The sequence below is a fragment of the Zalophus californianus genome, chromosome 11 (genome assembly GCF_009762305.2).
Source record: "Zalophus californianus isolate mZalCal1 chromosome 11, mZalCal1.pri.v2, whole genome shotgun sequence".
NCBI classification, from domain to species: Eukaryota; Metazoa; Chordata; class Mammalia; order Carnivora; family Otariidae; genus Zalophus; species Zalophus californianus.
The window spans coordinates 101,940,126-101,966,591 of record NC_045605.1 but is presented as its reverse complement, the minus strand read 5'-3'; the positions used below and the strand labels follow the sequence as shown (position 1 = coordinate 101,966,591).

The following is a 26,466-nucleotide window of genomic DNA, read 5'->3' as shown; positions in this document are numbered from 1 at the left end:
CACAACTGGTTTAACATGTCTGAGCCTCAGTTTCCTTATCTACAAAATAGGAATAATAGTGCCCACCAATGCTTTTGTGAGGATTTAATAATACTTTAAAGTTCCTTAGGCAATGGACAGCACGTAGTTACAACTCAAAAACGCGGCCATGTAGAAGATCTAGCCAACTTCTCTATAGCTTTAACCTGGATCTAAGTACCTTTAAACAGGACAGGGAAAAAAAAAAAGATACAGGACTTTTAGAGTTGAATGCAACCTTACAGATTCTATCATCAAATTCGCTCACTGAGAGATGGGCAATCAAGGCCCACAGCCAAACACTGAGTTCCGGACACCGCCAGGAATAGCACCAGGGTTTCTTGATTCCCATCTTCCCATGCAGAGTCTCTCCCACTGTGCTGTGCCACTTCCAAAAATTAACAACATCAATGACAACAGCACATGCTTTAGTCCAATCGGAGAATCCAAGCAAGAGGCCGTCATCATGGGTTATCTATCCGGAGTCTCGGGACATGGGGACTCCCACCAGGCTTCTGCACTGGGGGATCTAACTGATCCCAGAGAGACCCCCTCATCCCTTCTGACACAGCCAGGATCTCCGGGCTGAGGCTTGGTGAGCCCAAGGGCAGGGAAAGCACGAAGCACCCTTTCTCTTCAGCCCACATGACTGAGCACAGGCCAGAAAAGAACTTCAGCATCTTTATCAAAGAATCAAGGCGTGTGGTAACAGAAACGTAGCAGGAACTGCAACATGGGGCCGCAGCAGAAACTCTGAGAACCACGAGCCCGGCCACTTCCTTCCCCTCCCCCAGGCCCAACCTCCTGCTGCCCCCGGCCACAACCCCCCAGGAGATGGGAGATCTGCCAGGGCGCAGCGCTGAGTCTGTCACCCATCCCTGCCACCCAAACGGGCCCCGAGAGGGAGCTGTGACCACGACCTTCTCTCTGCAGAGTGGGAAGAGTTCAGGGGCCCAGAGCACAATGTGCGGGGGCCGAAGCTCTCATTCCTCTCACTCCACACTAACTGCCTTCTCTGTCAACCTTAGTCTATTTGACTTGGGTCCCCCTCGTTAGCTTCTTTAATAAAAACATTTGCCACCCGTAGAGCCCCGACCAGACACCCTGGCTGCTTCACGTTCGCCCTGTCAGCGAGCCCCGTCTATGTTTCATAGTTGAGGACCTGCAAGTCATGGACGTTCTAAGTTCCCCGGGGTCCCCCAGCCACTGCTTTGCAGAGTCTAGGCTCAAGCCTGAGTTGTCTGTCCGACGCCCTTGTTATTCCAGTGCCCCTTCCCAAAGCAGCCTATCCCCTGGAGCCACCAGGAACCATGGAGAGCAGCCGGGCACTTGTCTCATTAAGCCTGGGTTTTCTCACCAAGTAAGGAGCTTAGCTTTCCAGTACGGCTTTGTGGAACCCCAGGACACTCGACATGTCCCTCCCAAAGCGGCCAGGGAAGCCAGGGAGGGGGAGTCAAGCCAGCGGGCCCTTCCCTACTCTTAAATCTGCACAGCTTCCCTTTTATCTGCTTTATACACCGGGGCTGAATGTAACATTTCACTTAAAGAAAGAGTCCTGAAGTCAAAAAAGAAAGGAAGAGAAAAGGAGACAAGTAAGCAAGCAAACCAGCAAGCTTAGCTAGCCAGGAAACCACAGGCCTCAACAAATGGATGCCTTCTAGAGAACAGAGACAGAGAAAGAAATCCCCTTACTCCTTCCAGGTACAAACTTCCAGTTATAAAATAAAGAAGCCACAGGGATGAAAGTTACGACACAGGGAATATGGTCCCTACTGTGATAGCGCTATAAGGTGACAGACAGTAACTACACTTGCCGTGGTGAGCTCTGCGTAACATACAGAGTTGTCAAGTCACTGTGGTGTACGCCTGAAACTAAGTAACACTGCATTTCGACTATACTTCAATTTAAAAATGTTAAAAAAAAATATACAAATCAGAGCAGCAAGACAAAGGGAGGGACAAAGAAAGAAAAAGGGAGCCGCCCCAAATGAAGAAATCACAGATTCCCTCCTTGCCACAGCGGCCAGGCCTCAGGAAGGCAAGAGGGTCCCAGGACAAGCCAGAAGGCCCGGGAGCTCTCAGGAATGTTTCGGGGTGAGGGAAATACTCAGAGGGGAAGGCACCAGCAGTCCGGAATAGGAAGGGACTAGGAAGGGACATCTGGTCCTTAACGTCCCACAGCAGGGTATTAAAGGATTGTGGGGGCGGGGGGGGGGGGGGAGCAGGGCCCTCCTGGCTCAAGCAGGTGAGCACAAATTCGTACACTTCCTCCTCCCCACGGGGGAACAGTCTTTGCGTGGGAGCTACACACTCCTCTTCATAAGCCCAGATTCTCTCCCGATAAATGCAGAGACAATGGTATATGACTTTTCTTGTCCCTGCTGCCCCCACCCCAGCTGCCTCCCTCTGGAATGAGGGTCTACAGATTCCCAGAGACAAACACCACCACTGACAAGGATTCCAAACACACATACACACACCCACGACACACTGCCCAACATCTGGTCTTTCCAGTCCCTCTTCTTGAGCAAGCGTGTCAGCTCTCAACAGGTACTCGGTGCTCTTATGCTCCCCACTTACGGAGGCTGATGGCCCTTCTCCAACAGCCATCTTCCCTCCCACCCTGTTTTCTCCTCTGGTGAAACCCTCCCAGAGGAGACGCTTCCCTTTCTGCTGAACGCACCCTGTCAGATGAATCAAAAGGCATCAGCCTCAAACAACAGCCTAGTGAGCCTCACACTTTTACTTTCAAGATGCCTCCTGGATGGACAAGTTGAGGCCAACCCTGGCCCTGTTTCGAAAATGAAGAACTGAGGAATAAGCCCATGACCAGACTAGCCCAAGGCCAGCGAGTCTGTGGACAACTGAACAAGAGACGAAGTCCGAGATGGCCCCACTCCACACATTCTGCCATGACAATACTACTCTTATGTAGTATGTATTTTGTCACTGACACTTTGTGGTTCCAAATACATGACTTCATTCTCACATCAACCTCTCAGGGACAAATATTATTCTCTCCATTGACTGATGAGGCAACCTCTCAATCAGGTTAAATACCGCGTCCATGGTGCTTTGGCTAGTAAGTGGGCAGTATGAGGGCCCCAAAGCAGGTCTGCGGGGCTGGAGCCCCGGTTCTTACCCTCCACACTCTCTCTGGAGATGTCCTTCCCACTCCGGCTCCTGACACACCCTCACTAATTTTAGGGGATGCTGCAAGGTCAGTAAAATGAAACTGGATTAATCTATGTGCATGAATGAAAAAGTTACCAGGACGGGGAGCCTGGGGGGCTCAGTCAGTTAAGCTGCCTCTTGGTTTCGGCTCAGGTCATGATCTCAGGGTCGTGAGGTTGAGCCCCATGTTGGGCTCCACGCTTAGTGCAGAGTCTGCTCGGGACGTTCTCTCTCCCTCTCCCTCTGCCCCTCCCCCCTGCTCTCTCTCTCTCTCTAAAAGAAATAATTTTTTTTTAAAGTTACCTATGCACGTAAATCCTATGACTCTTATGCATGTACATAGAGACACAGATGCATCTGACAGGCCCAAGTTGAGAACCCAGCTCTGCTGTTCAGTAGCTGTGTGATCTTAAACAAGTTACTGAACCTCTCTGTGGTGGGGTTTCCTCATTTGCAACATGAAGAATCTGCTCACAGAACTGCTGTGAGGATTAAATGAGTTAATACACATGAAATGTTGAGAGCAGTGCTGGGTCCATAGTAAATGGCCGAGACCATGCCACCTAAGCAGAGAACCGGGCCTATCTCCTCTGAAGAGAGTTTCTACCAAAAGTGCGATTCTAATACCAATGTTCGGGTGGGGACAGCAGGTCCCTCAGCGTGAAATGAAACTTACCTCATTTATTTGAATGAAGTCATTTTTCTGGAATATGTATTTAAAGAAATAAAGCTGTCTCTGAATTTTGCTTCTGCTACTTTCTCGCAAATTTTGGTACTTACTACTCTTATTATCACTCTAAATAATTTTGTCATTTCCTTTTTGGTTTCTTCTTAATCCAAGAGTTATTTAGAAAGGTTTTTTTTTAATTTCCAAAGAGGGTAAGCCCGGGGGGTGGGGGAGGATGTTTACTGTACTGTTAATTTTATTATGTCATAGTCAGGGAACATGGCCTAAAGGATTTCATATTCTGTGCAATCTGACATATTTTCTTCAGGGCTTCGTACGTGGCCAGTATTTTTCAATCTTCTACATGTGTTTGGAAAGATCCTGCTTTCCGTTTGTTGGATACAAAACTCATCAAAGTTTCATCCCTAGTGCCATGTTAATTACCACCTGTTTCTGCCCCTCAGGACCTGAGCTAGGTCCGGAGAAGAACAGTGAAAAGGGATGGAAGTTCACCCGAAGAAAAGAAGGCAGGGGGAAAAATGTCCTGGGTAGATGTTGTCTATACAGATGAGGAATCTGTGGTGGGGGGCGTTAATTCGTCCAGAATCATACGGCTAATATGGAACAAAGGCAGGACAGAACCCTGCCTGGTCCAATCCATTGGGTTCACAGTGCATTAACTTGGAGAGACGATGGGGTGTCATAACCAACCCCACATCCACACATTCTCTTTCCCACTACAAGGTCCCATCCATTCATTCAGCCAACGGTATTTACTGAACACCACCATTTGCCAGACACCAATAGAGACACTGGAGATGCACAGATCAAACTCAGCACCCCTGCTCTCCAGGACCTCACTGGCTCTGACGGGAGGCACACAGGTCTTTACAACCCCACGTGGTGAGTGAGGACAGCACTTAAGGAATCACATACCCAGGAGAAGACGGGGGGCCCAACCTCGCCTGAATCCAAGGGGGGATTCCCTCCTGGTGAGGAGAGAAGCCTATTAGGGAATGTGTGCAAAAGTGATCCCTTGGGGAAATGTTGAAAGATGAGTGGATTTACCCACAGGATACCTGCAGGAAGACCACCAGAGTGAGAAAACCACCCCTTTTCCTGCATGCTCTCACGTCCCAGGAGCCATTCAAAGAGACTGAGAGAGTATCTTCTGCTTCCCCCTGGAGAGTTCAGATCCGCTTCTAGCTCTTCCCCCACTACTCCATCCTGTCTTCACTCTTTTCTGACTTCCTCTCCCTCCACACCCCGCCTCTCAACACCCCCCAGCATCCCGTTCTCAAGGGCACAGAATGGAGGAACCAATAACATCTTCCTCTCTACTCATCCCCAGCCTTCTGCTCAACACTTCCTTTCAGCTCCTGTCCCACAAGCCCCCTCCCCATCATGATCCTTCCAGAACACTTCACTATTAGTTACATGAGGTACCATCTACCCAGCACTCCCCAAGGGCTGAGGATTCTTCTAAGACATGCACTTTACATTTACCATTTAATCTCTACAACGATCTTCTGGGGACCCTCCCCGTCTTGCAGCTGAGAAAATGAAAGCATAAAGATGCCAAGCAACCTGCCCAAGAAGGCGCAGATGGTGAGTGCCTGAGCTAGGAGAGCCCTTGCTCTCAACCACATGGAACGACATCTCCCAACAGCCACCGCACCCCAGCGGCAGCATGCAGCACTGGCCTCCGGAAATACACTTCCAAGGCATGAAAACACACAAGCCATACTGACCAGGCTGTGGAAAACAAGGAACGATGGAGAAACCATCGCAGGCCAGGGAAGGTGAAGGAAGCAGGACACCTAACTGCCATGTGGTGTCCGGGATTGGATCCCAGATCAGAGAACGGGACATTCGTGGGGAAATGAGTGGAATCCAAATAAAGTCTGGAGTTCAGTGAGTTAACAGGCCAGTACTGGTTCCTGAGTTTTGGCAAATGTACCATCATAATGGAAGGTGTCATCAAGGGAGGAAACCAGGTGCAGGTAGACAGGGGCTCTCTGTACTGTCTTTGTAATTTTTCTGTAAATCTAAAATTAGTCCAAAGTTACAAGTTTATTTTTTAATAAAGCAAGCCCAATGCCACACTACGCTGCCATACCCCAGACAGCTAAGCATCCCCCGAGAGCGGCTGTTCCCCTAATCTCCTTTAGGTTGAACTGCACTCACAGTGCCCACAGGGGAACACTGCCATGGAAATGGCCCACTGCCGGAAAACCGGCTGACCTGACCGTGGAGACTGGGGACACTGGTGACAGGAGGAAGCTGCAGAGGCCTGAGATCCAAGTAGCTGCAGGTACAACCCCTCGGGGACTCCAGAATCCAAGTCAGCTCATTTGCAGACTGTCTCCATTCATTCACTGGAGGTCTGCAGCGCGGTCTGCAGCCTTCCCTGCTGTGGGCCGTGTGCTCAGTGCTCCCCCAGTCAGCACACACGCAGGGCAGGCAGCTTCCGACACACACTAGGTCCCCGCTGTTACCCACCAAAAAGAATAAAGAGTTTGAGGTATCGGAAATGCTGCCCGCTCAGGGTGTGGAGGCTGCCCTGCGGTGACACTGGAAGAGAGCATTGATGTCTAAGACTTTGCCAGGGGAGAAATGGGGTGAGCTAGATTTTCACCGTGGCACCCACATCTTCTCCTTCATTGTCCTTCTAAATGGGGCCACCCTCCATGATGAACTGGGCTAAGGGTTTAGGAACAGCTAGGAGCCTTGGAACTCATCCATCCTTGTCCTTGAGGATAGAACCAGTGACCTCCGGCTCCATTAGCAAAGTCATGGGCTCCCTGAGGGAAGCCAAAGCCATAAGGATGAGTAAGGGATGTGTAAGGGCCAAGCTGTGGATTCATCAATACACAAATGTTTGCTGGATAACCACCATGCAGAGGGCTAGGCGCTGGGGTCCCACAGCAATACCCTCTCTGCCGCTGCGTCAAGAGGTGTGCAGTGCAGTGTAGTTGGGGAGAGGATCAAATATGGTGCAGGGAGATCGAAAAAAGCCAGACAGACATGTTCAATTCTTGATCCCAACATTTCCCAGCTGGAATGTCAACCAAACCTGAGTCTCAATCTCCTGACCTGTGAAATGGGAATAATATAAAACACCACCTTGCCTTGCAGGGTTGAAAGGGTTAGAGACAATGTCTGTAAGGTACCTAACACAAGTCCTGTCAGATAGTAAGTAGCTGCCCAATAAATGATCATTTTTACAGCAGATGATGACATGGTGACAAGGAAGAGAATTATTGATTGTTAAGATTTTATTTTTAAGTCATCTCTATACCCAATGTGGGGCTCAAACCCACAATCTGAGATCAAGAGTCATCTGCCCTAGAGTCCCAGCAAGCCAGGCACCCCTAGAATCATCAATCTTAAAGACAACAGGAGCTAGGAGACAGAGAGTCCAACTCACGAAAAAACAAATGAAGGTAGTTTCAAGCCTGCTCTGTGGTGACAAAAACTCCACTGACCCAATAGGAGAAAGGCATTTGCTACAAAGGAATACAGCTCATATGGGCAGCTGGACTGGAGGGAGAGTATCTAGGCTGCAGTTAGGGTAAGTATAAAGAATGTGTTTTGGAAGATAGGTAGGAATTTTGACAGGAGGGGAGGGGAGAGAGCATGACACAAACCAGCATTTCCCCCCCTGGCTCCTGCCAGGCCCCAGCCTCCCGCTCACTCCCAGGAACAAAAATAAATCTAATCCCCTTCTCTCCACCAAGCATTTTCCCTTCTGGCCTCTGGCTGATGAGTCCGTAATCCCTACTCAATCCACTGTCACTCATCTCAGCTGGGCCTCCTGTCTGCTCCAGCTAAACTGCTCTACCATGGGGTGAATCCTCCCAGGAAGAAATCACTGACCAGTAAGAAATCTTATCACTAAAGGACAGAATCTCAGTGAGAAGGTTCTTAAGTTGAATCTCAATGAAGAGATTCTCAAGTCAGGATGTTAGGATTTGGTTATGAGCCAAAGCACCTGGCACATGGTAGGAGTTCAATATATATTTACTGAACAAAGTAAGCTTTAAAGGGAAGTACAGCCCCATGTTTCTGAGGGGGGGTACCCTCAAACCCTTATCATCGGGACCTCTGGTCCTATAGAGACCCCAGAATGTCAAATGCAGCAGGAGGCCAAGGAGCCCTTGGGGATGCAGGAAGACACAAGACAGAACAGAAAGAATAAAGAGTTAGTCTGGCCTTTAGAGCCCCACATGGTTGATTTCATTACTGTGTCCCTATGGGCACTGGCTTCGGAGGGCCTGGTGTACCCCAAGTTATTTCTAGTCCTCCAGAGGTCCAAAGTCCTTGACCTCTATTCCCTACATCACTGCTATCATTACCTACCTTTGATTTGGGTTTTTTTTTTCATACATGACCATTTACTCTTTAAGACCTGGACTTTGTGTCCTAATTCTGCCTAACATGATGTTCAGCAGGAAGAGGTCCAGAAGGATGAGGAGGAGCATTCCCAGAACATAGAAGTCCCAAAGCACTGATCGTGGTGAAGAAGTGAAGCACTCACTAATGGAAGAGTGGCTGAGAAAATCTCGGATCCTCGCCTCTCAGGAGACTCTACGTTCCTTGAAGAGATGGGACTTGGTCTTAACAGGACCTGAGCTCAAGCATCCCTTCTGGGAAGCACCCCCCCACTCTCTAGTGCCTTGTCCCCGGAGACCAGTCAACAGGGTCTTTCCACGGTGGCTTCCACCACAAGGATGGTATCATCATTTTCTGTTTCTTGTGGGTCTCCCTCTCTGTGAACTTCGTAAGAACATCCAGGAACAGGTGGTAATCACCAGTATAGCCCAGTACCTTTCACAGGTGCTTGGGCCATTGTAGGTGGTCGGTGAATGTTTGCTGAATGAAAAGAGAGCTGGGACAGGAATTGCTTGGACTCAGCAGACCCAAAATTCGACTAGTGAGAAATCAGCAAGAACCGCCTTGTGAGACGTGCTGGGGGTACGCATCCTGGCAAGCTGGTCCTACTCTCTGGCAAAGCAGGCTGCTGACTAAGCCTACCAGGAAGAGCAGGGCAAGGGATGAGTCAGGTCTGTGACCCTGGCCTCTGGAGGTATGCCCCCTCAGTGTGGATGCGGCTCCCAGAAGGTCAAGTTGGGGAACTCACGTGTCCTATGGCAGGTGATTATCTCGGATTATCTCATTCAACTTCCACGATGGCCCCATGGGGAAAGTACGATGACCCACTTTATGGGCGCAACTGAGACTTCGGTCCTAGAGACCCCAGAGCCTCACGGTGCCTAGCACAGGCTCACAGACAACAAAGCATCCACACATCATCAGGGTGGGTAAGGGCTTGAAATCTTTTTGTTTGCCCCCCAGCCCTCAAAGAGCTGCTCAGATTCCTACAACGTTCGATGTTCCCGCAAGCTTCCTGCCTCACCCCCAGGCTTGAGGCTTCACAACCTCTCTGGCCAGCCCAGTCCATCCTTGGGCAGCTCTGACTACTGACAAAGCTTTTGTGCAGAGTCCTGAGTTCTACCCATCAACTTCAATCTTCTCCCTTTACCTACAAGGAGGAAAGCTAATCTCCTGCACATGACAGCCCTCCAACTACCTGGAGGCAGCTCTCATCTCGCCTCCCCCAAGGTTTAGAAAGATGCCACAGAGATTGCACAGGATTGCTCGGTGTGAAACTGGTTTCATGCAGGGTAACGAACATCCTTTATCGATGAAAGGAAACAGAGAGGGGTTATCTTGCTGCAGTGAAGGCATCTCTCCCCTGCAGGGGGACAGGGATGGGGTGTGGGCTAGAAACCCAAATCCATGCAAACTTGAACAACAGCCCTCACAGAAGACGTGAACATTTGCCAGGAGGGGCTTCTGAGATGAACCAAAATTCTCGTTTAACAAAAGAGGAACAGAGAAGCAGAGAGGTAAGGATACAAAGGAAACGAAGGAACGCAGCTATTCGGTGTCCAGGCGACAATTAGAACCTTCGAACCTGCAGCCTGGTCCTCTTTGTACAGCTCTACCAGCCAAACCCCTGCTCCAAAACACCAGGGCGGCACCCCGTAACTACACAGCCTTCAGGCTGACTTTGACCTTCCCCAGGGATGAAGCTCCATTTGACAGAGGGTAACAATGAGGCTCTGGGAAGCAAGGGGACTTGCTTGGCTTTCCTGGCAAGGAAACTCAGAACTCAAAGTTCTTTGCTTTTTGTTGACAGTGGGCTTGAAAGAGGCTGTGGGCTATCTTCCTCTGGAAACGAACTTCCTAACACAAGGAAGGGAGTCGCCGCTGCCCGCTGTTCAGTCCTGCGCTGTTTTAGGATTGCTGGCTGTGCTGGCTGATAGAGGAAGAGCTTCAAGACCTTTCCTTTCTGCCTCCCCAACCAGCACGCCTCAGGAAAAGAGTCCGGTGGAGAGCACCAGGAGCCTGGGTTCCTCCCCGGGTTGCGCCCTGCCCAGCTCTGGGACACCCCTCCTACCCAAGTTGAGCGCTACTTGCCTCTTGGATAAAAATAGGGGCAATAAAATCTGCCCTGTCCGCGACCAGGGTGTTATGAGGCTCAGATGAGAGCCAGCAAGCAGGCGGGAGGCAGGGAGGCTCCCTCCCACTCCCTGCGGCTGTGCCTTCTGCTTCTCTTGTTCCTCATCACCCTCACCTCCTCTGCAGCCCTGGGACCCACAGCAGGCAGAGAAGGCCAGAGGGCCATGAAGGTCTCACCAGAGACAAGGGAAGAGTGCAACGCCATCCCAGCAGTCCCTCACACTTGCAGGAGGCCCGCATTTTTCCAAAGAGCTTCGACAGCTAGCTATCAGCATAATAATTTACCATCTATTAAACCTACCTGTGCTCTGCACCTTACAAGGGCTCTGCGTGCTCTCTCACACTCTCAGTCCCCACAACCACACGCTTTACAGGTGGCAAAACTAGGCTCAGAGTAAGCAGCGTAGCCAGGAGGCAAGCCCAGTTCTATCCATTCCTGTGCTCCCCAAACTTGAATGTGGTCTTGCATCACCCGGGGAGATTCGTGAGTAATCAGACTGATTTTGTAGGTCCAGGCGGGGACCTAGGCTTCGCACTCCTAACAAGCTCCCAGGCAGAGGGACTGCTTTGTATCTATCAAAGGCTAGATTTAAAAACTCCGTAAAGACAGAGCCTGTGTCACCCAATCCCCAGGGCTTAGCACGGGGCCTGCCCCATAGAATGTACTCAGTAATTATTTGTTGAATGAGTCAGTGACTCAAAAACCCACGCTTTAACAATTCTCCATATCGAGCCCCATTATGTCATTTGATATCATAACAAATCTCTAAGGTATGATCATCCTCACTCGACAGATAAGGAAACAGACGCTCAGAAGAGTAAGTAGCCTGAGGTTTTACAGCTTTTGTGCAGTAGGACCGGAGGCGGTCTACCTTTGGATCCTTTGCTCAGCTGTCCCGAGGATGAGGGAGAAATTAATAATTATAGACCTCGGAATGGCGAGGAGCGGGGCCCATCCTGGCACGTGACAAGTTCACAGCTCAGGAGGTCACCCAGGAATTCTGAGCTGCTCCTGGGGGGAGGGGCAGCCCGATTCGACGCCCCCCCCCCCCCCCCCCGCCCAGGGAGACAAGAAGGGAGGGTAGGAGGAGGCTGCCCCTGGGCATAGTGCCAGGCAGTAGCAGGCAGGCGGAGGTGACCCCTGACCTCACAGAGAACCCCACTGGGCTCAGGCAGCCCCCACCTGCGGACCCCAGCTCTGGAGTGACACTGTCCAGCTTGGGGGAGGGACGGGGGGCGGGGGGAGAGAGCTGCTGGCATCCATGGAAATCGCAGCCCAGGGATGAATCACCGGCACATGACCCCGAAGAGGAGGAGAGGGAGGTGCGGAAGGGGGACAGATGCGGCTGGAGCTCGGGGAGCTCAGGCCTCGCGCGGGGGGGGCCCGCTAGCCCCGATGTGGGGAGCAAGGGGAAGGCCCTCTCCCGCGCAGCTGCAGCCCCCGGCCCGCCAGTTCCCGGGTGCGGCGGGACTCACGGCCTTCAGCTGCTCCAGCCGGTCCTTCATCCCGGTGCCCAGGCGCCCGGAGGCAGGTGAGCGCGTCCCAGGTGAGCGGCCGGAAGTGGCGGCCGGCCGGGCCGGGGCGAAGGAGCTGGAGGCACAGGCGGAGACGGGCGGCGGCCGCGGGCTAGGAGGAGCGTCCGAGGCCACTGGAGGCTCCGCCGCGCCGCCCCCTGCGGCCCCGCCGGCGCCGAGCGCTCCAAATCCGGCTCCCGGGCCGGCGCCGGCGCGCAGCGCAGATCCGCCCGGCGGGCCCGCCCCTCACCTGGGCCGCGCCCCGCGCTCCTCCTTAAAGGGCCCGAGCGGGTCTCCGCCCCCATGACCCCAGCTACCCGCGCGGCTGGCCCCTCCGGGGACTGAGAAGTCCTGCTGGAGAGCCCATCCTTTCCAGCCGACCGCCACTCACCGGCTGCACCAACCTGTGCCGGGCCCAGCCGCACACAGTCCTGCGAACCGAGAACTCTGGCGATGCCAGGGAGAGCCCGGCGTCCCGCCGGGAGGAGGGGCGCTCCGAGTGTCTGAGTTGGCCGTCCAGGAGCCCGCGGGTTGGCGCTATGGACGCGTGTTCCTAGAGGAAATAACTGGGAATACGACGGGACGGAACAGGTGGGGGGCGAAGAATTTGGGTTTGACACCGTTGGCAATCGGGACTCCTCCGAGAAATGGAAGCAGTCCAATGTTGAAGTCAGCACCTGCTGCTAAGAATGTGTACAACTTTGGGGAAGTCGCCGTTTCTCTACGGTACTCCGTTTCCGTGTCTATAAGTCAGAGTAAATACCCACTTCGGTGTGCCGTGAGGCCCGGGCGACAGAGGAGGAATGACTGGTTCGTACCGCAGAGCTCAGGGTGGTAAGATGGAGATGTGTGTTATCTCTATCTATTCGGAAAGCTGAAGCTGTCCCAGTTCCTACGCGGTGTAGGTTCCCGGGTGGGATGTGTCTTCTGAAAAAGTAGGCGGGATCTTCGTGCTGACCCCTCCCTCTACACCCCTGCCCACCCCCTCTTCCCTCTTCCCCATTCGTCTTCTCCCTTGGGAACCAGTGATCTATCCCGCGGAGGGCGGCGCTCAGCAAGTGGGTCTGGCAGTGCGAAGACTGAATTCTCAAGTCAGGAAAAGAATGTGCTACATGTATTCAGGTTAAAAGGCTGTAAATATTTTCGTAATTCTAACAGAACTTTGCCCTCTTCAGCGATCTTAGTGCTTGCTCCATGCTGACTTCATCGCCTCCCATAAAGATACGGTCTGTAGGCGGTCGGGTGGATGAACTCTGTGATTCTCAGCCCAGATCCTCCCTGTAGGCTACACTTCCTTCCACCCCGGGCTTCCCTTAGGTGGGTTCCCGACTTTGGTAAAGGAAGGCTTCTGCGCCCACTGGTGGTCATAAATGGAAAAGGTGAGTAAGTCAGAAACCGTATCCCACCTTTCTTTAAATTTTTGTTGGTGGGGATGGGTGGCTAGGTCCCGCGCCTTAGGAAAAGAGAGTCTCCTGAGGGAAACAGATATGTGAACAGCTCTACATTAAAGTCTGGAAAGGGCCATAGGAGTCTGGAATAAGGATCAAGGTTAGCCATTCAGCTTCTGCCTGAACACATCCAGAGATGGAACATTCAAGGCCTCCTTGTTAATGATAATTGTCTTTAAAAAGATAAAATCGGGGGCGCATGGGTGGCTCATTCGGTCAAGCGTCTGCCTTCGGCTCAGGTCATGATCCCAGCGTCCTGGGAAATTAATGAGGGAACGATTAAGGTGTCAAAAAAACTGTTTAGAGAAGGACCCAAAGAACACACATATACAGGCAATCAGGAATGCTGAAATGAGTATGTTAAACGCAAAACTGGTTTCTGGGGGTGGGAGGAGATCAATGGCACCTCCATCAGAAAGATTTCATTTGCATTTCTATGAACAAGAATTATTTGCATTACCAGCAGTTTTCTACAATTCACAGAATTGTAAAATAGTTACAAGACCATAGGAGGCACAGATCAATAATAAAAGCAAATAACCCAGAAAGGCCTAGCATGCCATCTGACACCTGGTAATCTTTTTTATTTTTTTTTTCCCCATCTTAATTGTTTCACAGTTTTTCCAGACACCCTCAAGGAAGCATCTTTCCTGGTGGAAGAGTTCCAACCATTGTTTGTTTGTTTGTTTGTTGCAATACAAAACAAAAATTTCCCTCCCTATAATTTCCACCACTATTTCTTGCTCCTTACCTTTGTCCAAACATTTAAGAAATGTAATCTGTCCTTTGCATGAAGGGAGAATTGCTATGGGGCTGTAGAATGATTGCTGACACAGCGCTGGGAGGCCTGGGTTCTAGGCAGAGTTTCTGCCATGCAATGGCTGTCACTTCACATCACACAACCTTCTTTCTCATTTGTGACATAGGGGGCTGGTCAAAACTAGTGGTTCCCAGCCTTTTCAAGATCAAGTCTTTGTTTTCATTCATGGATCTCTTAGTTCAAAAGATTCCTTATCCTTATCAAAATATATTTACAGGGTAAATTCCTCGAATTGGATTCCTCGAACTCAGATGCAGAGACCAGATTGGTGGTTGCGAGGGGTGGGGGTGCAAAATGGATGAAGGAGGTCAAAGGGTACAAACTGCCAGTTATAAGTCCTGGGGATGTAACATACTGCATGGCAACCGGAGTTAACAAGAATGTATTATGCATTTCAAAGTCGCCAAGACAGTAGATCTTAAAAGCTCTCGGGACCCCTGGGTGGCTCAGACGGTCAAATGTCTGCCTTCAGCTCAGGTCATGATCTCAGGGTCCTGGGATCAAGTCGGGCATCATTGGGCTCCTTGCTCAGCAGGGAGCCTGCTTCTCCCTCTGCCCGCCGATCCCCCTGCTTATGCTCTCTCTCTCGCTGTCTCTCTGACAAATAAATAAATAAATAAAATCTTAAAAAAAAAAAGTTCTCATCACAGGAAAAAAATTGTTAACTATGTGAGGTCACAGATGTTAACTAAATTTATTTTGCACTACATATATATATATAAAATCTCAAATCATTATGCTGTATGCCTTAAATTAATACCATGTCATATGTTAATTATATCTCAATAAAACTAGAAAACCAAAAAGACATTTGATTTCCTACTGATGTTTCCATGAAGAAAAAATATAATAACCTCTTGGTTAGTCTATGAGGCCATAACAGAAATGACTATATGATTTCCTTAAAACTTTTTAAATATTAAAAATACTGTAAAGAGCCCTCTTAAGTGCCATTGGAGTCCAGGAACCCAAGAGGGGACACCTCAGCAGACGTCTATTATTATAGCATTCTATTTGAAGGTAGTTACAGACTTCAAGCCTTCTTTAAAACTCTCATTAGGCATGAACCCTATTTTATTCATTTTCTATTAGTATATTAATATTTACTCATCCCTGCCAGGCAGAGAAGTATGGATTCCACCTGCTAGTTGTGTATAAGGAACTGGAAAAAGTCAAGTTAACTGGAATATGAAACCTGGGCAAGGAGAGTCCAGAGGCTGGTGAAAAAGACTGATATTGAGCCCAAGTGGACGCTAGGGTCTCCAGGTCAGTGGACAGGGACTTAAGGTTCCAGGCTCAGTAGGAGCCCCTTCTCTCTGATGTATTTTTATTTTTCTGCCCCACAGTGGAGCTTGGTTCCCCACCCACTCTGTCTTGGTGTAGCCGTTTCCCCATTAAACATAGTCCAGATCAAGTGTGCGTTTTGGCTATGTATAATTCAGCCAACACTTAATTTCACTTTTACAAACAAACCAAAAAGAGGATCCGGGCATTTGGGAGTTCCACTTCCTTCTCCCTCCCCACTCTGAGCCTACTTCTTTTCCCATTGGAGAAAAGGACTGAGCCTTACCCCATCTGGGCCATCTGCGGAACAGGCGAGACCACTTTCTGGCTGGTGCACCTCAAGGTAATGGTGGTAAGTAGAGATAAGGGGAACTAGAGAATTTAAGGGGAAGGTCCTTTCTGTTCCCAAGAGCATCTCTTCCCCCACTGCAGGAGGGATGGAGAATAAACTTACTGACCTGTGGTTTTCTCCCCCTTACCCCTATTGTTTGTATTGGTTGTATACAGCTGCATAGCAAATGGCCCTTGAATCTAGCAGCTGGAAACAATAAACCTTTATTACCCTCTGGCTTCTGTGATTCGGGGGGATCCCCGTGCAGCTGAGCTGGGTGCGTCTGTCTCACAATCTCTCACAGACGGCAGAGAAGGTGTTGCCTGGGGCAACAGTCTCATCTCATGGCTTAACTTGGGAGGGTCTGCTTCCAAGTTCACTCTGGTTGGCAGGATTGGGCTCCTCAAGGGCTATTGGCCAGAAGCTTCCCTTGGTTTCTTTGCCATGTAGTCCTCTCCATAGAGCGGCTCACAACATGGCAGCTGGTTTCCATCAGAGCAGGAAGACGAGAGAGAGAGAGAGAGAGAGAGAGAGAGAGAGAGAGAGATGGAAGCCAAGGTGTATTTGTAACCTAATCTCAGCTGTGACATCACTTTTTCTGTATTCTGTTCACTAGAAGCTACTCACCAGCTGCAGCCAACACTCAAGGTGAAGGGATTACACAGGAGAATGAAAGCCAGGAGCCATCTCTTAGCTACCCAGTACATAGTTCAAATCCCAAATTAATGCCAGAGTTATGCTATTCACCTTCTAGAGCTCTCTTCTCCCCCATATCCGTCCTGGACAACTCTGATATATCCTCCAGGCCTCAGAGCAAATGTTTCACCCTCCAGGATTGACTTAAGTGTCTCCCAAACGTGCCCCTGTGACACCCTGGACTTCACCATAGCCCTACCACACTACGAATGACCTGGTCTGCCTCGCACACCTTCTGTCAACTCCGTGAGGGCAGCAGTCTTGTCTCTTCTCTTCTATCAACATGGACCCAGACCCAGGCATAGGGCCAAAAATGGACTAGGCACTCACAGTTAATGGTTACCAAATTTAATAAATGAATCTTCCCATAATATGGCTCCATTATGTCTTTCTTCTGATTGAAACTTCTCAGTGGCCTCTCATTACAAAGAGGAGGGAGTCCATACTCTTAGAATGGCATTCAGGCCCTTGCCCCTTCTGGCCCCGGCCCCATGCACTGTCACTCCATGACACACACAACTCCATTGTCAGCCTCACCAAACTCCCACCTCTTCTCTGAGCCAGATGTGCCCAGGATTTCCCACCTACCTCTGCCCGATAGGCCCTTTTACCATTTCATGTCTGGCAGACCCCTGCTCCTTGGTCAAGACAGAACCCTCTGGTTCACTCAGGCGGCCCCTTGGCCCCCCTGCCTGCTTGCCCCCAAGAGAACTTGTGCAGACCTCTTTTTAAAGCCCACCTTTGTTGTCTTGTACCTAGCTGCTTACCCATCTGTCTCCCTGGCTAGCCCATGAACTGCTTAAGAGCAACAAACCAGTATTATTCACCTTCCAGGGCTACTATGAAGTAAGTGGAATGCAAATATTTGGAGATTAACCAAGGCATGGTTGGCCTCTAACACACACACACACACACACACACACACACACACACACACTCCCTGGGGATCCTCCTCTCTTCTCCCTGAGGAAGAAAGATGATCCTTCCTTAAAACTAAATGCAATTGCAACTCCATGTGTTTTGGAGAATGAGCCCTGTGTCATTGAACTGAGTTTAAAATAACATGTTTTATTTACAAACATGTCTTTTTTTTTTTTTAAGTAGGAGCCCACCATGGGGCTTGAACTCATGACACTAGAAATAAACCCAGGTATCTGTGGTCAACTTATTTTTTTTTTCTTTTCTTTTTTTTTTTTTTTTTTTTTTTTGCAGTAGGCTCCAGGCCCAGCATGGACCCCATTGCAGAACTTGAACTCATAACCCTGATATCAAGGCCTGAGCGGAGATCAAGTCGGATTCTTAACCAACTGAACCATCCAGGCACCCCTTACAAAGAGATCTTATATCACGTTATTCAGATGTTTTCCTAGTACGAACCTCCACATGCCATATACCTATGCCTTTGATTTGACAATATAAATAATTTGAACCTTATACATTTCTTGTTATGTTTACATAAACTCCTCAATCCCTAGAGCCTAAAAGCACCAAGTGCTCCCCTGAAGAGCCTAGAACAGAAGCTTCACCCAGAGGAGCTTGTGGTTACTTTGAGCTGCAGAAGACGTGTTTGTTTCTTACAACACCTTTGAAACACCTGTCAAGAGGAACAGATAAATACAGTGGAGCCTAGGGGAAAGGCAAGTGAATAACTATGGCTTTAAAATGTTTATAACTAAAAAAATAAGCCATCTCGTACATTTCTCCATTTGGATATTATTTTTTTAAGCAGCCTCCATGCCCAATGTGGGGTTTGAACCCACAACCTTGAGATCAAGAGTCGCATGCTCTACCAACTGCACCAACATAGGCACCCCTCCATTTGGATATTAAACTAACCATGCTGAATCTTTCATTGCACTTTTACAGTTTTTCTGTGCCCCCCCCCAGATGTCACAATAATTTGAGGAAATAGAGTAGATATTATTGCCCCCATTTTATTATGAAATTAACTACAGAAGAATGAAGGGATCTCCCCACGCTCCCATAATACAGGGATAGTTTGCTGGGGAGAGGTAATAGTTTTGTTCCCCGGGCTTTGAAACCACACCATGCACATCAAATCTCATGTTCTGCCTGTTCTGGCTGTGTGACCTTGAACACGTTACCGAAATTCCCTGTGTCACAGTTTCCTTATCTGTAAGCAGAGAAAACAACAGGGTCCACCTCATGGGTTTTTGTGACGATAAATGAGCAATCATTAATTCCCTTATGCAATCACTTGAGAAGAAGCCTACTAACCCATGATAACTACACTTGTTTTTCTCAAGGAGCATGGAGAATTAAAAAATGCCTGGACTATTTCAATCACTAGTGAAACCACCCTCTTGGTAGTTAGCCAGCCTCAGCAGGTTCAACCCAGTAAGGAATAAAAGAGTTCAGTGGTGACAGAATTCAGAAAACATCAGAGAAATGCATCCCTCATCCTAGAGTCTGACTGCACATTTGCACTTACAGGCACCAAGTGAACCTGTAGGAGACCACTGGTTGGGGTTTGATCAGCACAGTACTCTTCACACTAGTTTGACCATAGAAAGTTTATTTCTCCCAAACACCAATTATTCAACAAGACTCGTGTCCAGAAAATAACACTGATGTAGGGGAATAGCGCAGTAGAACACGGGAAGGGCAGCAAGTGTCTGTAAGTGAACCAAAGAAGATCCTTTCCGGTTCTTGTCTGTCTTTTCTTTTTTTAAGATTTTATTTATTCATTTGACAGAGAGAGATAGCACAAGCAGGGGGAGCGGCGGGGCCGAGGGAGAAGCAGGCTCCCCACGGAGCAAGGAGCCCGATACGGGACTCGATCGTAGGACTCCAGGATCAAGATCAGAGCTGAAGGCAGACGCTTAACCAACTGAGCCACCTACGTGCCCCAAGTTCTTGTCTTTCAAAGGAAGATGGGAACATTTCAGTTCCATGTAATATGAATCCTGGTCATGGTTTCTAGCTTCTAAGTCTGTGATACATTTTCAGGAAAAAAAAAAAATGTAGCAGACATTTTATACTTTTCCAGATAAGGAAACAGAGGCACAAAGAGCTCATTCTTCTGCCTTTACAATTCCCCCCTTCAGAAATGCCCTTCCTGGGCGCCTGGCTGGCTCAGTCAGTTAAGGGTCATGAGACTGAGGCCCTTATCAGGCTCAGCTGAGTCTGCTTGTCCCTGCCCCCCCAGCCCCCTCCCACATGAGCAGGCACGCTCTCTTTCTCTCTCTTTCTCTCTCAAATAAATAAATAAAATCTTTTAAAAAGTACGAAGAAGGAAGAAAGAAATGCCCTTCCTGCTCCTCTTTGCACACAGAGAGAGACCTGGACACCTGCATGGTGTTGCTCAAATACCACCTCCCCCATCACACTTGTCTTGATTCCTTTATCTGCTCCTCCTCCAGAAGCTCATAGCATTGTATCGCTTGCCCTTGGGCTATCATGGTTTGTGTTCTTTTTTTTTTTTTTTTTTTTTTTTATGGTTTGTGTTCTTAAACACTACTAGACTTAACTTCCTTCAAGGCGGGAGTTGCCTCTTACTTACCTTTCGACTTCTTGCTCCACCTGCCACAGGTGGGTACATAGTACATAGCAGAGTTCAATAAACAGTTGTTTACTGTCTTCTTAAATATTGTTGAATGAATAAATCACTCATAATTTTTTATTTTTGTTTTTTTAAAGTAGGCTCCACACCAACACAGGGCTTGAACTCACAGCCCTGAGATCAAGAGGGGCACACTCCACCAACTGAGCCAGTCAAGCACCCCAGTAAATCCCTCACTAATCAATGGGCAGAGGAATAAATGAGCTTCCCCCACCCTACAAAAGGACAGTAAACTATCTATGTTCTGATGTTCTGATGCCATTACCCTGAGACAGGGATCGTCCTGAAACAATTACCCTCCTGCTCACAGCCACATTAGAGTCCTTTCCCCTCATTGTGTCCAGCCAGTGTTTATCTTCACAGAACTAGCTTTTCCTCAACCTGAATCCAGATCTGAACCAACATTACTGAGAAAGGCTCAGTTTAAAAAGGCAATCTTTCCATAGTATGTACACTTCGTGTCTTCGTCCATTCAGGCTGCCATTACAAAGTACCATAGACTGGGTGGCTTTGTAAACAACAGATATTTATTTCTCACGGTTCTGGAGGCTGGAAGTCTGAGGTCAGGGTTGGGTGAGGAACCTCTTCCAGGTCACAGACTTTTTGTATCTTCACATGGCGGAAGGGCCAGGGAGCTCTGTGGGGTCTCTTTTATGAATGCGCTAATCCCGTTCCTGAGGGCTCCATCCTCATGACCTAATTACCTCCCAAAGGCCCCACCTCCTGATACCATGCCATTGGGGATTAGGATTTCAACAGATGAACCTGAGGTAGGAGGACACAAATAATCAGACCATAGCAGCTAGGGACAGAGAGAAATGTGAAACATGTAAGTGTGTGTGTGTGTGTGTGTGTGTGTGTGTGTGTGTGTGTGTGTGTGTATCTGAGACAGAAAGGACACAATGGGGAGGAGACCCAATAGGCACGGGGAGAGTGAGTTAGACGCAGACTAACAACTAATAGAGTCAGAGATTGAGATGGAGACAGATTAGCTCTGGGTATAAAGGTAAGAAAAAAGAACCACAACTTTTTTTAAACTCCAGCGCTTTCCCCATCACCTTTCCCAGGAAGAAGAATTTAGGGTGAAAGTGAATTCGAGGGGCGCCTGGGGGGGCTCAGATGTTAAGCGTCTGCCTTCGGCTCAGGTCATGATCCCAGGGTCCTGGGATCGAGCCCCGCATCGGGCTCCCCTGCTCAGCGGGAGGCCTGCTTCTCCCTCTCCCACTCCCCCTGCTTGTGTTCCCTCTCTCAAATAAATAAATAAAATCTTTAAAAAATTAAAAAAAAGAGAGAATTTGAAAAGGTATAAGCTAAGCTCAGCATTTGCACCCCGGGAATCAGCAGAGAGTGGTTGCAACGGTGCCGGTTTGATGTGCATCTTGTTCTTGGCTCTGGCCCTGAGCACATGTGTCAACACGTGAGCCCGCTAAGAACCTGAGAATGGACATAGACTTTACATGTAATGATGAGGATAAGCAATGACCACATTCACTGCCATATCGCCCTTTAAAAGTCATGAAGTATTTTCACTTTGGGTCCTCAAAACTACCCCAGATTTAAGTCTCGTGGGCATTTTCATCCCCATTTTAGAGATGAAGAATCGGAGGCTGAGAAAAAAAAAATGACTTTTCGGGAATAATATAACGAGGAAGAAGTAACAGTATAAATCCAATGACCTCTTAGCTCCCACCTCCTCATCTTCCAGAAAGCACACTCATTTGTTTCTTCCCAGCAGTGTTGGAGAGGAACATCCAGAGTGTTCACCGTGCTTAGGACAACAGGAACCTGATCATTGTCCTCTTCAAAGCATCCCTAAGCTCTCTGTTTCTCATGCTGTAGATCAAGGGGTTCAGCCCAGGGGTGATGAATGTGTACACCACAGACACTACCTGGTCCCTCTCTGGAGAGTAGCTGGAGCTGGGGCACAGGTAGATGAGCCCCCCACATCCGTACTGGAGCAGGACCACAGTCAGGTGGGAGGAGCAGGTGGAGAAGGCCTTGTGCCTCCCCTCTGCCGAGCGGATCTTCAGGATGGCGGCCGCGATGAAGACATAGGAGAGAATGATAAGCAGGAAGGGGATGGGGAGGACGATGATGCTGACCACAAACAGCGTGGCCTCGTGGACCAAGGTATCTGCACAGGCCAGTCTCATGACAGGGAGGACATCGCAATAGAACAGGCTGATTTCTTTGCTGCTGCAGAAGGGGAGTTGGAAGATGAGAATGGTCAGCTGCATTGCCAGGATGAACCCCAGCACAAGAGACCCCAGGGCCAGCTGGACACACAACCGCCAGCTCATCGTGAGGGTGTAACGCAAAGGGTGACAGATGGCCACAAACCTGTCATAGGCCATGACAGCTAGTAGAATGCAGTCAGCGCTGCCTAGGAAGATGAAGAAGAACATCTGGGTACCACAGCCAGGCAAGGAGATGAAGTCTCTCTCCGTGGACAGGACGCTGGCCAGAGTCAGAGGGGCAATGGTGGAAGAGTAACAAATCTCCAGAACTGCCAAGTTGGCCAGGAAAAAGTACATGGGGGTATGCAGAGAATGGTTAATCCAGATGATGAGAGAAATGGAGACATTGCCACTGATGCTGACCAGGTACATGATCAGGAAGGCCACGAAAATCAGCATCTGCACCTCAGGGAGTTTGGAGAAGGGGCGGAAATGGAAGTGAATCATCCCAGTTTGATTTGCACTCTCCATGTATTCAGTGCATTGGGCCTGTTGATGGCACCGTGCTGCCCCCTGAGGACAGATTAATGTCAGGACATAGAGCTCCTGCTGGGTGACCCATTCAACTCTTGGCCTCTCCCTTTCCTGAGCTCCCCAACCCTAACCATCTTCACCTCCAGGCTAAACTCCACAACTGGGGCACCTGGGTGGTGCACAGAGTCAGTTAAGCATTTGACTTTTGGTTTCAGCTCAGGTCATGATCTCATGGTGTTGAGATGGGGCTCACGTCAGACTCCATTTTCAGCACAGAGTCTGCTTGAGATTCTGTCTCCGTCACCCTCTGCCTCTCCCACTCGTGCTCTCTCTCTCTTTCTCAGATAAATCTTTAAAATACATACATAAATTCTGCAAATCGCTTCTAAATCAGACTTTTTGTTGTAAGCACCCAGAAGTAGTTCACCACAGAAATCCTTTTTTTTAAATTGTGGTAGAATGTACATTGCATAATTTAGAAGTTTAGCCCTGTGTAAGCGTACAATTCAAGGGCATCAAATACATCCACAATGTTGTGTAACTATCACCTCTATCCATAACCAAAACTTCTTTTATCATCCCCAACAAACACTGTGTACCCACTAAACAATAACTCACCATATGTTCTCCTCCCAGCCCCTAGTTACCTCTTTCCTAATTTCTGTCTGTCTGAGTTTGCCTATTCTAGGTACCTTCACACAAGTGGAATCATACAATATTTGTCCTTGTGTGCCTGGTTTATTTCACTAAGCATAATGTTTTCAAGGTCCATCCGTGTGGTAGCATATTTCAAATTTCTTTTATGTTTTATGGCTGAATAGTATTCCATTGTGTGTACATACCACATTTTGTTTATCCATTCATCTGTTCATGGACACTTGGTTTGTTTCCACCTTTTGTCTCCTGTGAATAGTGCTATCATGAACATAGGTGTATAAGTATCTATTTGCATCAGCACTGAAATCTTAAGTCACAGAATACCATACCCAGACCACAAATCTCTCTACTCCCTAATCCCTTGCCTGGTTCTCAAGAGCACAGCCTCTGGGATTGGACCATTTAGGTTCTAATCTCTGATCTGCCATTGACCAAGAGTATGACTTAGAGCAACTCACTGAAGCTTTCTGCTTCAATTTCTCTATCTATAAAAATAACAATAGGACAGAACTCTTAAGATTATTGTGAGAAGTAAATATGTCTGGCCCCTAGTAAACTCTCCATGACTGTTAGCAATAATCATTAATATTTCTCTTCTTCCACCTCTTCAAGACCACCTTGATGCTTCCAGTTCCCCCAAATAAGCTTCCTTTGGGCTCTACTCCCTTCGCCCACCCAACCAAGACCTATGGTTCATCTCTTCCATTAGTCTTTTGCCAATATTGCCACTATCCTTGGCTCCTTGACCTTTTGTCAACCCTGTTACCTTCTGTAATATCCAACATACCTATTCCAGGCTGAACAGGACTAAAGACTACAAAGTCCTGCCGAATGGGGCCACAACAAAGGGGCATTACCAACCCCAGCACTGTCCCCAGTCCCCTAAAAAGCTCCTCCTTCTGGCCCCCACCAAGACTAGTGCAAATTTCCCTGGTCTGTTCAAGTCTTCCCTCTGCTACCTCCTTCTTCGCTAACAGTAGATGACCCAGCCTTCAACTTCACAGAAAGAAATAACAAAAGCTACTTGAAGGCAGTTCATCATCATCCTCACTAGCACTGGACCTATAACATAGGACCTGTAACATATCCATAACACATTCCCTCAATCTTACATCACCCTCTAATGCCTCCCTATCTCCTTCCCATTACTTCTTCCCTACTCCTTCTTTAGCACAGGCAATCCAGTTTCCATCTTACTCCTTGAAACCACTCTAATGAAGGTCACCAATGACTTCCAAATCATTGAATCCAACAGCTATTTTGACTTGATCTGCATTGCATTTGAAGCTGTCAGATACTCCCTACTCCTTGAAATTCCTCACCCGTAGCCTCTGTAATGCTATTCTACCCAGACTTTCTTCCTACCTCTCTGGACACTTTCCCATCTTTTTTCACTTTCCCATTTCTGTCACTTTCAGAGACTGCTCTTCCTCTTAGTAATTTGCAAAAGGAAGATTTTGTTGGTTATTCTAGGTCGGCTCCCCAGATCCACTCTCCACCCTGCTCTGCCCCATGGGAGGCTAGTCCCAAGGACTGCATTAGCCAGTCTCCTTCACCCTTTGGTTTCCGGTTGAATTTGGCCAATGAGAGGTACTGGCAGGAGAATGAAGAGTAGCATAAAAAGCACTAGGGTATTTACCTTCCCTCCAACACAAACACACACACACACACACCCCATACCGCATCTCTTGCAGAAACAAAAATTGACACTTTGCCTTTCTTCCAATGATTAAGCAATTCATGATACCACAGTATGAAGGGGGAAGGGACCACATTGCACCCTGGGTTAAACCAAAACAAGATCACCCTGACTGGTTTATGGTTGCCCAAAAGAATGTATTTTTATTATTTTTGCTATGCTGATGTCTAAAGATGTGTCATGACCTTTGAAAATATGATAATCATGTAAGAATGTTATTTTCCACCATAAAGAGAATAATACAACCTTAGTATTCTTGCTGATTTGCAGTTTTATCCTTTGAATATTTGTTGGGTTTTTGTGTCTGACGAGCCAGTCTTTTTATTTTTTTAAATTTTTTTTAATGTTTTCCTTATTTATTCATGAGAGTCAGAGAGAGAGAGGAAGAGGCAGAGGGAGAAGCAGGCTCCCCACCTAGCAGGGAGCCCGATGCAGGACTCGATCCCAGGACCCTGGGATCATGACCTGAGCGAAAGGCAGACGCTTAACCATCTGAGCCACCCAGGCGCCCCCAAGCCAGTCTTTTTAAAGTCTGATGCCCTGCGGGCTTTGCAAGTAAAGTGTTTTCTCTTCCTAAATGCATCTGCCCCCACTGGGTCATCTGTTTGGCACAGCCTTATGTAGGGTAGGAGGGTTAGAAGATGGCTGGAATCATGGTGGGGTAAAGTTCATCAGTTTCTGAGAGTATCGTTCCTTGAAAATTTTAACTCCTTTTCTGGGAGCAACATTAGGAGCACACACCTGGCTGCCTCTCTCTCTACGCAGAGTAAGTGAGGATGGTCAGCACATCCTCTATCCCAAATATTTGATCTCCGTGAATTAAACAGTTATAGGAGAAGGACTATTGTCTATAAACAGGGATCTCATCATTCCTGAATGATGTGTTTGCTTCTGTGTTCACTTGTGTATTTCTGTCCCCTCCATGGACTCTAAGTTCCACAAGGGCAGGGGCAATTGGGACCCATTCTTCACTGATGCCCAGGACACTAGCACAGTGCTAGGAACAATGTAATTCTGTGTTGACATGAACACTGGAGACTTACTGAGGCCCTATCAATGCCAATGACTGATACTTAGTACTTTTGAAGTAGAAATAGTAATCTTCATTTTAGCACTCTGATACTAAGCACATCCTTTCTGGAGAGATAATCAGCTGTTTTTCTTATTTTTTTAAGATCTATTTATTTATTTTAGAGAGATAGAGTTGGGGCGGAGCTGCAGAGGGAGAGGGAGAGAGAAAATCCTCAAGCAGACTCCCTGCTGAGCACAGAACCTGACAAGGGGCTCAATTCCAGGACTCAGAGATCATGACCTGAGCCAAAATTGAGAGCTGGC

General features: G+C 48.4%; 2 protein-coding genes and 1 long non-coding RNA gene across 8 annotated transcripts in view; 1 reads left to right on the top strand and 2 right to left on the bottom strand.

The window, feature by feature from the left end:
* Positions 1-11,995, bottom strand: part of STX3 (syntaxin 3) — a 46,049-nt gene extending 34,054 nt beyond the window's left edge. For all 3 annotated transcript variants that reach the window (XR_003517311.2, XM_027578459.1, XM_027578458.1), the window contains exon 1: positions 11,864-11,995. Coding sequence is in view for 2 of the 3 variants with exons in the window: in XM_027578459.1 (XP_027434260.1) it covers positions 11,864-11,893 (30 nt within the window). In the remaining variant the exon portion in view is untranslated. The remainder of the gene's footprint in view (positions 1-11,863) is intronic.
* A 1,151-nt stretch (positions 11,996-13,146) lies between these two features.
* Positions 13,147-17,963, top strand: LOC113913937. 4 transcript variants are annotated; one of them, XR_003517313.2, is made up of 4 exons: positions 13,147-13,281; positions 15,291-15,436; positions 15,728-15,806; positions 16,619-17,079. It is a non-coding gene; the product is annotated as an uncharacterized LOC113913937 (long non-coding RNA). The 4 variants fall into 4 exon arrangements; XR_003517312.2 differs by having other exon boundaries at positions 16,402-17,079; XR_003517314.2 differs by lacking the exon at positions 16,619-17,079 and adding an exon at positions 17,694-17,963 and having other exon boundaries at positions 13,149-13,281.
* A 3,870-nt stretch (positions 17,964-21,833) lies between these two features.
* Positions 21,834-22,772, bottom strand: LOC113915309 (olfactory receptor 10V1-like). The gene has a single exon (XM_027581150.1). It carries the CDS (start codon positions 22,770-22,772, stop codon positions 21,834-21,836), a length of 939 nt encoding a protein of 312 aa, XP_027436951.1.
* Positions 22,773-26,466: the final 3,694 nt, after the last annotated feature.